At 45.4% G+C, this 14,430-nt stretch overlaps 1 protein-coding gene across 1 annotated transcript in view; it reads left to right on the forward strand.

The window, feature by feature from the left end:
* Nucleotides 1-13,985, forward strand: part of LOC135245191 (ankyrin-3-like) — a 108,469-nt gene extending 94,484 nt beyond the window's left edge. Inside the window, exons 40-49 of the mRNA XM_064318111.1 lie at nucleotides 606-680; nucleotides 1,520-1,651; nucleotides 2,430-2,573; nucleotides 5,114-5,792; nucleotides 6,183-6,384; nucleotides 8,412-8,492; nucleotides 9,851-9,934; nucleotides 10,083-10,232; nucleotides 11,272-11,357; nucleotides 12,193-13,985. Of these exons, the coding sequence (XP_064174181.1) occupies nucleotides 606-680; nucleotides 1,520-1,651; nucleotides 2,430-2,573; nucleotides 5,114-5,792; nucleotides 6,183-6,384; nucleotides 8,412-8,492; nucleotides 9,851-9,934; nucleotides 10,083-10,232; nucleotides 11,272-11,337 (1,613 nt within the window). The 3' untranslated portion in view covers nucleotides 11,338-11,357; nucleotides 12,193-13,985. The remainder of the gene's footprint in view (nucleotides 1-605; nucleotides 681-1,519; nucleotides 1,652-2,429; nucleotides 2,574-5,113; nucleotides 5,793-6,182; nucleotides 6,385-8,411; nucleotides 8,493-9,850; nucleotides 9,935-10,082; nucleotides 10,233-11,271; nucleotides 11,358-12,192) is intronic.
* The last annotated feature ends 445 nt before the right edge of the window (nucleotides 13,986-14,430 follow it).

The following is a 14,430-nucleotide window of genomic DNA, read 5'->3' on the forward strand; positions in this document are numbered from 1 at the left end:
GGGCGCAGTTTTAACGGCTTCATCGACTCGCACCGCAGAGCCTCGCGGCTTTGTTGACAGCGCACACAGGTCGTCCCGCATGTGTAGTTCCATTTTAGTGTGAAACCACCTTAGTCTTTTATATGAAGCTCCGTAAAGTTTTTTTTTTTTTTTTAAAGAAAAGAAAAGAAAAGAAGTTTGACTCTTGTGGACTTTTTTTGTTTTGTTTTGTTTGTTTTCCCTGTGAGAGAAAATTGCTTGCATAGGTTCACAGGGTACATAATCACAAGCACACCTAGAGCACGAGTGAACTGTCAACAAAACTCTGGTCCACAATAAAGTGACTGTTATCCCTTTTCTTGTCATTGTAAATTGGGAAATGCATTTAAGCACTTATGACTTTATACCTTGAATAATTTTATCTTTAAAGAAGATTAATAGTCCACTGAATGACTATATATAGCTATATGGATATGATTATATCATATTAATAGTGAATGGAACACTTGTCCAGCTTTTCTTAATAGATGTTTGGCCAGAAAAGGGTGCAGTCTCTTTTAAGAGCTATATTTTTTTCATGAATATGTTTGATTTAAACCTTTTTATTTTTATCTTTTCCACCTTAGGCCCAGAGAGTCCTTGTGAGAGGACTGACTTGCGGATGGCCATAGTCGCTGACCATCTGGGCCTGAGCTGGACTGGTAAGAAACTCCAGATTTGCTGCCCCCTAGAGGACTTCCCAGCCCATTACCTCTGCAGTAGTCCAACCGATCTGTTACATAACCAGTTTTTCCAAAGCACTTCTCTCACCTGCGTTTCAGTCATTCCTCTCCATGAGGTTGGTAGAGCCTTCTTTGAGTGCTCATGTTAGATAATTAGACCTCCCCAGTTATGCATAACCATACTGGCATGTGCTGCATTCAGTGTAGCTATTAAAGTCACAGCACAGCTACATGTGCCAGTAGCATGTTTTTACAGTGTTGTGCTATATCATTATTTTAAAAAATCTTTTGGATATTTTTATCACTTTGTTTATTTTTTTAAGTGGATAATTTGTTCAATGTGTTTTTCATACTGTTGCTTTTTAACATAATTTTTTTTGTGTTGTCTAGGTCAATTTATCACACTTATGCCCTTACAAATTATTATTGATAACAAAGCACATAACTTAATTATTGGTTTCTAAACAGGAGGACAGGACCCACAGATGGGTCAAGGAAGGCCTTGAAGTAGGTCTTGAGATACACATGAAGTGTCACTTGCTCTGTATAATGCACTTTTAATTAATTTACACGAGTCAGATTTAATATTGCATTTATTGCACTGAACTTAAACAACATGCAGTTGTTTTGATATGTTAGAAAAGTAATTCCATATTTGAGTATATTGACTATTTTCATTCCTTACTTGAAGATGCTGCTTGTCAGGTCAGAACATTTGGGAACCTCTGTTGCCCTCTGCAGGCTGCCCTGTGTCATTGCGCCTGTTTGAACCTGGCAGTGGCTGCGTTTCAGAGGGGCCTGTGTTTGATGTGTTGCAGAGCTGGCCAGGGAGATGAATTTCTCGGTTGATGAAATAAACCACATCCGCCTGGAGAACCCAAACTCACTGACAGCACAGAGCTTCATGCTGCTGAAGAAGTGGGTGAAAAGAGACGGCAAAGACGCCACAAGTAAGTGTGACCGGAACCCGTACCGGAACCCATACCGGAACCCGTACCGGAACCCGTACCAGAACCCGTACCGGAACCCGTACCGGAACCCGTAACGGAACCGGGGAGATTCACAGCTGATAGAGCAGTCGTGATGTCAGGCGTTTGGGTGTACGTGCACAAAAAACCCGGCAGTAACTAGCCTTCCAAATCCATTTTTAACTGAAACCACTGTAACATGGTGGTGGGCAGTGCCACAGAGGGGATGGCGAGCGGTTCAGAATGCAGTTGTGGGACCCGACCCCCCTCAGGATTTGGAGACAGGGCGGCAGGGCTTGTGTCCACAACACTGACCCTGTCTGATGAGTAGGACCGCAGGCCGGAGGAAAAGAGTATTCTGGACACAGTGAGTGAGGAGAGCTTTTCAAAATGGCCGTTTTTAGCAGGCCTTCACCAGAAGGCCAGAGAGAGTGATCATGCTTCTAACCTGTCAGATTCACACTTAGGACAAATGTGTATTTTAAGTGAACCTTCTGATGCTTCAGTTCTGCAAAGCAGTCCTGCAGATTTACGAAAACATGATTGTAACTCTTAATACCTACAATCACAGAACTTTCTTCTGAATGTTGATATAAATATATGTATAATTGCTCTTAAAATCGACGGTCATCTCTCCAGGACATTTCAAAGTATCCGAAAACCTAAAGTCGAATAGTGATCTGAGCCAGGCCTGTGCGATCCTGTGAACAGAACGGTGCCTTGACTAAATTAACGCTGGCGTTAACCCCTCCTGTTCCAGCGGACGCCCTATCCGCCGTGCTGACGAAGGCGAACCGCATGGACATCGTGACGCTGCTGGAAGGCCCAATATTTGACTACGGTAACATTTCAGGCACCAGAAGTTTTGCGGATGATAACTCTGCTTTCCTGGATCAAGCAGACGGTAAAGTTTAGCTCCATCTTGCCGGTCTGTGCTTTGAATTTATCATTTGGGAACAGAAACAAAAAAAAGCAAAACAAAAAAAAAAAACAGACATTGACAGTGTCAATTTACACCAGCATCCGGTCCCGTACTTAAGTTATTTTATGCAAGTCTTATGAAAATGTACTCCGGAGAATTCAATCAAATGCATGAAGAAATATATAGTTCTTAATTTTATTTGTGTATGTATGGGAAATATTGTTTCCACAAAGCTTTCTAAAAGGGACTGTTATTACATAGAAAATTCCTTTATCAGGAAACTTCTGACGAGCACTTCAGATTTCAGGTGATCGATACTAGCCGCATCCAAAAAGTTTATTCAGTTCTTTTTTGGTTCAGGAAGTGTGGTGTTTTAAAGGTGACGATGCATTCATTAATGTGCAACGAATCATTTTAATACTTTGCCTGTGTTTTTGCCAAATGTTTCACTGGTCTGCAAACCAGTCACAACTATAATGAATAGCTGATTGATTTTCTGATTTTTGTAGTCACTCTTTGTACCGGTAACACCTTTGGGCCTTCTAAAACAGTGGTAACCAACCCTGATCCTGGAGACCTACAGTCCTGGAGGCTTTCACTCCAAGCCTAACAAAGCACACCTCATTCCACAGCTAGCGATCTCATTGAGCTGCTAATTAGTAGAGTCAGGTGTGTCAAATTCGGGTTGAAATAAAAACCTACAGGAGGGTAGATCTCCAGGAACAGGGTTTGTTGCCACTGCTCTAAACCATTGGCCATGGCTTAATGACAAAATCTGCTTATGTATTGCCAAGTGTTTCTCTGAGCTTCTTCTGCAAAACCAGAGCTCCTGCCACCTCCTCCCACCTCCTGCCACCTCCTGCAGCCCACAGGCAAACAGCCTCTCTCCTGCCACGTCCTCCCTCCTGCTGCTGCTGCTCCCCCAGCCCACAGCGCTCTCTCCCCCCCCCGCTCTCCTCCTGCAAGGCCATCGAGACAGTCTCCTCTTTCCGTCCGTCTAGCTGACACGGTTTTAAAAAAAAGAAATTAATATGTATTTTATTTTCTTTATGGCCCATTCTCCTCAAGGGTGCTTAAAGATTCCTGGTTTGGATGCTACACTAATGGAAACCTACCATTCCAATCCTCTTTATGTCCAAATCAAGACACCCCCTTCCCCCCCCCCAACACTCAGTGTTTGGCCCAGTCCCATTTAAATTCAATCAATTCAGGTCGGTCACCAACTCCCCATTATGCCTCTCTGGGGATTTTATAAAAATGTATTTGTATCTTTGTTTGCTTGAATTGATGGATTTGAAACAAAACTGCACCTCAGCCGTGCCCAATTTATCCCTCCACTTCTCCCCACTTTCCAGTTCCTTAAGCCTTTAAGGCGTGAGATCACTAATATGTGATTAGAATATTCTTGACTGAACATTCTAATGCTGATCTCACAATCAGGACTGAAATGGAAAGCAATGAAGTTCTAGAACACTGACTTGGAATTAAAAAAAAAATATTCCAATAAATCTCCGAAGTGTTAAGCCAGCTGTTTCCTTTTGCTCACCCATCTCCTCTTCTTTTTCCTGGCTCTCCCACTCTGTGGCAGATTTTCATCAATCAATCAATCAATCATTCAGTCCTAATTTTTACAGCACCGTTTTCAGGCAAATTGTCACGCAGGGCTTCTGAATTGACTTGGAGTCTACAATCATTTTCGGGCCACAGCTTAGAAACTTCACAGCTTAAACTGGATCAATAAGTACACTGAAATACTTGTGTGTTGTGGTGCAAATTTTAATGACTGGTGATCAATTTAAACCTTTTTATGATCGATTTAAGTCTATATTGTGTATAAATAATCCATTCAAAGACAATATGCCAAAGCCAGTCCACTGAAACTGGGAAGCTCTATTCTGCACTTAAATTGTTCTGTCATTTCATGCATTTCCATACATCTCAAATAAACCATTTTCAGAACCACTGTTATAACACATGTAGGCATTGTTCTAATTTTAAGGTTGATTCAGTCAGGTCCCCTGGTGGTGTGAATGGCTATCTGTGATGTGCTTCCTGTCAGTGCTGCTATGTCAGTACTGCTGTTTCAGTACTGCTGTGTCAGTACTGCTGTGTCAGTGCCACTGTGGCAGTTCTGATGTTTGTGCTGCTGTGTCAGGGCTGCTGTGTCAGTGCTGTTGTGTCAGTACTGCTGTGTCAGTTCTGCTGTGTCAGTGCTGCTGTCTCAGTACTGCTGTGTCAGTGCTGCTGTCTCAGTACTGCTCTGTCAGTGCTGCCATGTCAGTGCTGCTGTGACAGTTCTGATGTCAGTGCTGCTGTGTCAGTACTGCTGTGTCAGTGCTGCTGTGACAGTTCCGATGTCAGTGCTGCTGTGTCAGTGCTGCTATGTCAGTGCTGCTATGTCAGTGCTGCTGTGACAGTTCTGATGTCAGTGCTGCTATGTCAGTGCTGCTATGTCAGTGCTGCTGTGTCAGTGCTGCTGTGTCAGTGCTGCTATGTCAGTGCTGCTGTGTTGTCTCGTTCAGGTTTCGACAAGCTGCAAATGGAACTGTGCTTCCCCACAGAGCTGGGCCCGGACTCCCCCGGGCTGCTCTGGACAGACGATGTCTTTAGTGAGGAGGAGGAGGAGGAGGGTAGGCTAGAGGCCTCTGCTGAAGCCCCCTGCAGGCCATGCAGGCTGGTCCTGATTGAGCAGCCCCAGGGCCCGGCCCCTGGCCCCTCTTCCCCAGAGGGCCTCGGGGTGGGCAGCAGGCAGAAGGGCTGTGTGGAAGAGGAGCCGTGTGTTACCCACGCAGCCAGCGCCTCCTCAGAGCACCGCGGCTCCACCAGGGAGCGGGTGAGAGAGAGCGGGGCGTCAGTGGAGCGCCGGGGAGCGGGAGAGGAGCGGCAGCAGGAAGGGGGCGCCACCGAGTCCCCCCTGACGGCCTGGGCTCTGGCCCTGCGGGGCGGCAGCGAGTCTGCCTCTGATGAGGAAGAGGAGGAGGAGGAGGAGGAGGAGGAGGCTCGGGAGCGGTTGAACTCCCTGCGGGGGGAGAGCTTGGAGGGGGAGGAGAGGGAGGAGGCTGTGCTGAGTCACGCAGAACTGGCAGAAAGAGACCTGTCTTCAATTCCAGGCTGGGGCGACGAGGTGCCCAACGTTACCATGGAGACGCAACCCCAGGGCCGCGGTCTGAGTGCCGAGCCGAACAGCCAGCAGGAGCACAGGTACAGACACAGCCTCCGCCGAGCTGGCTCGGTCGTGCCGGGCTGGCACAGCCTCCGCCGGGCTGGCTCGGTCGCGCCGGGCTGGCTCAGTCGACACCACACCCTGTCACTGATAGGCACAGATCTATATCTACAAGATATATAAGATACAGTTCAGAAAAGGCAGTACAAATTCTAAATATTGTATATACGTACAACAAATCGAAACAGCATATATGTGCAAATGTAACGTTTGTCCGCATAGGTGAAAAATGCAAAAATAAAGAATGAAACTAATTAATGCTGCTACTATCAGTGACAGTGATCACTCGGCATCATCAGTGAGTTTTCTTGTGTAAGTGCTCCAGAGAACAGCGCCTGCCTAACAGGGGCTGTATTCCGGTGTGTTAGCCAGGAGACGTCCAGTGAATCCACCACGGTGTCCTCCAAGGCCAGAGCAGGCCGGCCCAAACAGAACGGGGATCACACGCACCCCCCGTCCCAGGCCGGGACGTCCCGCACACCCCCGCAGCCCAGCGCGGCGAAGGGCCAGGACGAGCAGGCGGGGCCGGGGCGGGGCGAGGACGCCGTCCCGTCAGAGCACAGGCCTCAGGTAACACACACACACACACCTCCACACTCAGAGTACAGGCCTCAGGTAACACACGCACACACACCTCCACACTCAGAGTACAGACCTCAAGTAACACACACACACCTCCACACTCAGAGTACAGGCCTCAGGTAACACACACACACACCTCGGCCAGCTCAGGTACCCCCCGGGCCCGGTCCTCCCTCACAGCTGGTAAACACCGCCACGCCTGGATTGCCTCGAGTACCTCTGTAAACCACACCACACACCAACTCGGAGAGCTCAGCCCACACACCACGCCCTCCCTCAGAGGACAGACTCTTTGTTTCACAACACCCGACACACAGGCCTCCTCAGAGGCGCCTGTAACCACTCCAGCCTCGTACAGCCTAGTAACAAAAACCCCTTCCAAACTCAAGACACAGGCCTCAGGTACCACACCTCACATCAGTGTCAGGCCTCAGGTAACACACACCTCCAACAAGTACAGGCCTTCGTAACACCACACACCACCTCCACACTCAGAGTACAGCCTCAGGTAACACACACACACACTCCCACTCAAGCACAGACTCAGGTAACACCACCACACACACACACCTCCACACTCAGAGCACAGACCTCAGGTAACACACACACACCACACACACACACCTCCACACTCAGAGTACAGACCTCAGGTAACACACACAACACCTCACACTCGAGTACAGACCTCAGTAACACACACACACCTCCACACTCAAAGTACAGACCTCAGCTAACACACACACACACACACCTCCACACTCAAAGTACAGACCTCAGCTAACACACACACACACACACCTCCACACTCAGAGTACAGACCTCAGGTAACACACACACACACACACACCTCCACACTCAGAGTACAGGCCTCAGGTAACACACACACACACACACACACACACCTCCACACTCAGAGTACAGACCTCAGGTAACACACACACACACACACCTCCACACTCAGAGTACAGGCCTCAGGTAACACACACACCTTCGCGCTCAGGGTACGGGCCGCGTTCTGTTTCTCACAGCTGCGTAAACACCGCTGTGGCCGCTGGGATTGCCCTGCGTGACCGTCTGTAAACCACACCACACAGAAACCGGGAGGGAGCTCAGCCGCACCGCTCCTGTTCCTGTTCCTGCGAGAGGGACGACTCTGTTTTGTTTTTCACAACAGCCCCTTGGACAGGCCTCTCTGGGGGCGTACTGTAACCACCGTCACGGGTCCCGTCAGCCCTAACAAAGAACCTCCTTCCAAACGTGTTTAAATATCACCAGAGGTTTTAGCTTTGCAGCTTCCTGGGGGCATCCTGTCGTTTGCGTGGTCCATTCGTAATGAACTTTTCCTTTGATAAAAACGTTTTTAACAGATGCTCTTTTTTGGGGGCAAACATGCTTATTTTTTTTAGGCAGGAGCATCTCCTTTGGGAAGTGTGCATATGATAATTGCCATAATATAGAAATTAAAAAATTATTAAAACCAATCAATGAGGACAGAAATGGCGATTAATAGGTTTAATGTGTGATCACATAATGACTGTACTGGTCTTCTGTATTTCAGAAAAGATACTTCCACAAAACACTGCTTTTAATGGGTCTACCTTGATCCTATTGACTACATATTGTGCTGAAAATTGTGTTGCCGTTCATAATGTTAACTTCAGTCCATAAAATCAGCAGGATTTGTTCATTTGTACAGTGTTATGATTCAGTTGGATTTATTTCGAAACTCCAGCTCATGTGTCCTTCAACGGATGTACTACCTGCTTGTATCTGGGCCTCACGTGATGCATGTGATTCAGTGATAACACATGATATGACAGTGATAACCCTGTCAGATTTATATTTTGTCCTGCTTGTGCATACAGCCCATATATGCACTTACATATGCAAACATACTGACACACACTTATATGCACACACACATACATACACACACAAACACACACATACACACAGTCCTCTCTGTGCCTTGCCGCAGTGATAATTTGTTAATACAATGTGCCAAATGCATTCAGCAGCAGCGTAAAGGTAGTAACTCCAGCTCAGATGAAGAACGGACTGTCACCAGGGTGTTTCGCCGACGGGTGATTCTTAAGGTAGACTGCGGCCTTGTGCTGGTGTGAACCCGGTGTGCAGTGGTGCTGTGGTGTAGAGCTACCTTTAATATGCGGTGTGAGCCCTCAGGCGTAGTTTCATGGCTTTTGGATTGCATTTATATTGCCCAGGGCGATTCACAGGGAAAGGGGGAAGCTCACCTCAACCACAGCCAAGGTTGAAAGTACGTTTTCTTTCCCACTGCTGACATTCTGACATCACTCTGTGAACAGGCCACCTTTCTCTCTGCTTTCTCCCCCTCAGATAATAATTTTGTGTCATGCTGAATGCTTGCTTGGCTTTTGGAATTACAGACTGGAGAAAACTGCACATGTACAGCACAGGTGACATTCACATGACCTTGAAGTGGTGCATGGCAGCTGAGAAAGAGATTAAAGATCTTTTGCTTTGCTAAAGTCTTCAATGGATGTGCAAAAGCTTAGATATTTTTAGCAGGATTATTCAAGTATCAAAGATAAATGGTGAGATTTTTTCACTGGTGAAATTCACCTAATGAACCTTTTAATCTAATTTTCACTACAGGGCTTAAAATTATTTTCAAATTATTTTCAATTCCTGTAAACGTCATAGTTTAAATTCAGATCAAGTTGTATAAGCCATCTACATAAGAAAATATCACTTATATAAAATGCTGAATGTAGACTTACTGAAAGCTTAAACAGATAAATTATTGTTCCTCATAAAGTCATTATTGGTGTGACACAAATTATTTTTGGCAGCCACTATTATTGATCAGTGTTCCCTGTTTGCAAGATTTTTTAAATAGAAATGTATTTTACTGCCAGATTTTTAAGTAAAACATAATAATTGAGATTTTTTTTTTTTGTTTTAGTACAAAGTGTTATAACGCTTATATCCTCATTCAGTTCATTCTGAATGTTGGAGTATAAATCCAGACCCAAACCATGCATTTACAGCACATTTCTTTTGCCTTCTGTTTTGTTGAGTGTCGAGAATTAATCTTGTGGTTCTAAAATAAGATTCAAAAAGGTACCTCAGGACTGAGAAAAATAGTCGTGCCTTTCAGTCGTTGTGCTGGTAAATGTTTTGCTTGTTTGGCACTGAATATGGGCAGCAGCTCAGCGAGTACAGTCTGCAGCAGGAGAGCGAGGGGGAGATCCACCCTGTTGTTAAATGTTAAATCTGTTCACTAGAGGGTTTTTCCACATGAAAGCATGGAGGGAGTGGGCGTGTCGCTTAACGGCAGCTTGAGTGGTGTGAGGTGCGTGTAGTGCATGCTGGGGTGGGGGGGGGGGGGGTGTGGGGGGGTCAGCCTGGTCTCCAGTGGGTGAACATTACCCCCCCCCCTCCTCCCCGTGTCTCACCCTCCGTTCTTCAGGGAGAGGAGGCCAGAAACGCCCCCGGAGACTCCGTCACCGAGGAGCAGTTCGTCGACGACGACGGCAACCTCGTCACGCGAAAAGTAACGGCCGTCTTTTCCGATAGCTGTTTGTGTGGCGGTCTGTAGCGCACACGCGCGCGTGTGTGGCGTGGCGGTCTGTAGCACACACGCGCGCGTGTGTGGACAGGGGGTCGTGACCCGGCCGTGTCCCGCCCCCCCCCCCTCACAGGTCATCCGGAAAGTGATCCGTCGCGGGGGCGCCTCCTCGGACGACAGGGACAGAGACAGCGGGAAAAGGGCGGCGGACTCCAGACCGAGGCGGGCGGCGGAGGAGGGCGACCTCGCCCAGGGCCCGGGGCCTCACAAGGCCAAGGCCGAGGTCGGCTGGGGGACGGGGGCGGAGTCACAGACCTCTAACGCGAATCAGGGCCTGACGCGTGCCGAGCTCGCTGCGGTCGGCCTGCCAGCGTGTGCTAGCCAGAAAACATATACGCTGCGCAAGCTCCTGCTTTGATCCACGCGAGAAGCTGCTTCATCTTAACCTCTTCCAGCGCTGCTGCGGATGCTGTAACGCAGTGCTTTTCTCTCGCGTTCTTGGAGAACTGCAGCGCCGCTAGTTTTGCTTTTCACCTTAAAGTCAGCAACCGGTTCAGACCAAAAAAAAAAACTCAGGGGAATGAACCGTGTACACGGATGCTTTAATTGAATAGTTCAGTGCTGAGTAGTACCAAAAAACAGCACACCCTGTATCTCTCCAAGGCAAGAGTAACACTGCCATAATGAGACATTCTAAACGCACACGCGGCTTATATTTTTAGGGGGTTTTTTTTGGCAGTTTGAGTACTGAGCATGTATGTATATTTGTAATTTTCTGTAGACTCATAATCTGCCATCTGTGTGGTTGTGTGTGATGGTGACTTCTGATGGCATTGAGAGTGACTAAAAAGACTAATGAGGACAGCTGTCTCTAATTCTTTGTTTGTTTGTTTGTTTTAAACACACTTTTTCCAGGCTGTCGTTGTAACTGCTGTTTCAGTGTGGGCTGTGTGGACACTCGGGGCTTTAGCCAGTGCAGTCTCTGATTGGCTGTGCGGAGACCTGGGGCTTTAGCCAGTGCAGTCTCTGATTGGCTGTGCGGAGACCTGGGACTTTAGCCAGTGCAGTCTCTGATTGGCTGTGCGGAGACCTGGGACTTTAGCCAGTGCAGTCTCTGATTGGCTGTGCGGAGACCTGGGACTTTAGCCTGAGCAGTGTCTGATTGGCTGTGCACTGGCCTGTGGCTGTAGCCAGTGCAGCCTCTGATTGGCTGTGTGGACACCATGGGCTTTAGCCAATGCTGTTTCTAATAGGCTGTGCACGGACCTGGGGCTTTGCCAGTGCGGTCTCTGATTGGCTGTGTATTTTTTTCTGTGTTACAGCATGGAGAGGGATCCCATCAGAAAAAGAGGGAGGGGAGGAACGGGGACAAGAAGATCCACTCATAACAGTTACTGTGCTTCCCCTGGTATGTACCCAGCATCAAACCCAAAGCCGTGGTAACCCTGAGTATATTAGAGGAGCACTAGCCTCACTCAGTTTCATAGCATTATGGTATTATGGGCTTTACCAGGTGACACACGGATGTGAGCTAATACGCAAAATACGGTCAGTTGCTTCTGACAGGTCTGGTGTAGGTGGAGCTCTAATTTGAGGTGGGGTCCGGTTCAAGCCAACTCAACCACTGATGACATGCTGTGCCTGCATTAGCATAGTTAGCAAGTATAGTTAGTCCAGTGTGTTTAATTTTCACCCATTAGAGAACCATTTGTAGCCTATACATTTTAACTCTGGCTAAAATTTAATGGAGGTGAATAAAATTTCAGGACTTTTTACTTTTTAGCCAAAACCAGTCCTAGAAACTGAACTACCCTTCCCAGCTGCCTTAGGGGTAGCGTCTGGCTTAGGGTCAAGATGAGCTTAAAAAATACTTTTGTATGGTGGTATGAAAGTAGTACCTGATTGGCTGCACACTAAACAGTCACACCTCTGATTGGTTAAAAGGTAAAACGTAATGTTAATTATGCAGTAATCACTAAATTCTCCTGTTGTGGGAAGATCTCAACCAAAGTCTGAAGACTGAATAACACAAGCTTAGTGTCATCGAATGTGAATTATTTTGTGTTTTTATGTCTAATATTACAAATATAACATAACATAATTATGACTGTGCTGTGTCTGTAGAATTATTCTTGGGCAAAACAGTGCACATTCAAATCTGGAATTGAAGTTGTCTTTTGACTGAACACCAGGCTTGTGATGCTTTAGTTATTTCGGTGCCCTTCTCCTGTGTTTGTCTTCAGCTTCCAAGGGCGAGATGACAGGAGAAAGGACATCGCCCAGCTGAGGTGGCAGTCTGCAGCTTCCACATTAACGCATGGTGTTTTATTTCCCGCAAGAAGACTTTATGATTTAGCATGAGCATGAATACTCGCGTTCGTCAGTGACAAGGAGATTTTACAACTAACGGCCATGACATGCCATGGTGTCAAGAGGAGCGATTTCTTTTCCAGCTGTGGATCATCAACGAAAAAAACACACAAAGACTCAAGAACAACGGAGACAGAGAATACCTTTCTTGTGACCAAAGACGGCACAACGGCTCGTTTGAACGGGGAAGACAGTAAAACTCCTGAATCACCATCTGTACTCGCCTTACATTTCTCTTGGACCCATAATGTCAGGGTGCAAAATGCTGTTTCTTTTTAACGAAGTGATGAGTGATTCTGCTGTATATAAAACACATTGTATAAATTCTAAAATACGTACGTAGCTTATGAATATTAAGGCACTGTGGAGTGCATCGAACTTAAACAACGTTATTGAAACTGTTCCACTTTTACAGAAATTGAGTATAACCTCACGTGTCCTTGTATAATTATTAGCAGGTTAAACATTTGTAAATTAAAAAAGCTAGCTTGATTTTAACAGAGCAAGTTTCTTTAAAATCTACTTTCAATAATTCTCAAAAGGGGGGATATCTAGTTCTGTGAAAGCGTTCAATCAGAGCACTAATATTTTGAAGCATGCGATTCACCATATTTTAATTACAGATTTTGTAAGTTTGCAAGACATTGTATTAAAAACAAGGAATAAAAACCCTTCCCCTGTGTTACCACACACAGCCCTGGTAATTGCAACACTTGACAGTTATTTTAAGACGCTGTCTTTAAAATATCTTCCTTAAAGGGGGAACAGAGTGGCTATGCTTCATTATTTTCTGATGGTTCACCGCTTGCTGATGCTGAGCTGAAGGGCAGCTTCTGCAAACACAGACTGGAAGAGAGCAAGAAAAACAATCTGAATGTATAAGCTAGAAGACTGGTGCGCTGTACAATTATAACTGTATCCTGTATCGGCCATAAGATGTAGAGGTACCTGTAAGCCAATCATTTGTAATTTATCTAGCGGTGTATTAAAGGGCATTTTATTTGGGTTTTGGTGAAACTTTTTTTTTCTTTAGTTGAATCTGTTCGTTCGAGAACAACCAAACGCATTCATTGATAGTCCTAATGACATATGTACGTATGAGAAATCAACAAACACTGGATGATCAAAATGATTATTTAAGCATAAAATAAATTGTGTTTAAACTCAGATTGTGTGTTCTTTTTAGACTTGATCTTTATACGCAGTGTCTAGCACTATTTTGATAGCCTGTTAATAGTTCACAAAACTGTGGTTCAGTGCATTAGATTTCTCCTCAGTACTTAATTTTTAAAGAGAATGATCAAACAGTAATGTTAGAGCAGATTAAGTGCACTGATGTTGCGGTAGAAATAAAGATGTGGATTACTTCATTTATTGAGTAAGTGAAGTTCCTGTAGGATGCTGTGTTCCATCCTCTAAACATGTAAAGCAGTAACTGAAGGAATCTTTAGAATGGTGAAACCATGTAATTTAACGGTTTTGTTGAATCTGTGTTATTCAAGCGAATAATATATGATGTACAATTCTTACAGAGTGGAGCCATTTCAGTGAGAAAAGTATAGCACCCGAGTCATTGGAAGGTATTTGCTACATTTTCTGAAAAAAAAAAAAAAGCTAGTGGCTTGCTTAAATTGAATAAAATATTAAACAGCATTGCTTTTGCAAACCTGGCTTCTATTTGTTTTGTTTTCAAAGGTTTCAATCCTATTTTGTTGTTTCCTTCAGCTTTCAAAAAAAAAAAGAAGAAATAATGCCAATATGAAATTGTGTGAATTATAATAAAATGAAGATTGCCATGGGAACAGTGCTTTTGATTTATGAGATGGTTGTGTCGTGTGTTGAGCTTACATTAATGATAATGGCAAAATGACTTTACCATACTCCTGCACAATTCCCCATGTGATTTCTGTCGACTCTTGGGTTGCATTATCACATTGTAGCACATTGTGCTGTAAAGCATCACCCTTGGCCTCCATTGTAATCACCCCTATTTTTCTATTTTCCATAATCTCCACAATGGCATAATCAATCTGCAGTACTTATTGGTTCTAATGTGATACAAATAACTTTTTTTTTTACTTTAAATCTAAAATGAATGTAATAAATGAATG

This window comes from Anguilla rostrata, chromosome 18 (assembly GCF_018555375.3).
Source record: "Anguilla rostrata isolate EN2019 chromosome 18, ASM1855537v3, whole genome shotgun sequence".
Classification (NCBI taxonomy): domain Eukaryota; kingdom Metazoa; phylum Chordata; class Actinopteri; order Anguilliformes; family Anguillidae; genus Anguilla; species Anguilla rostrata.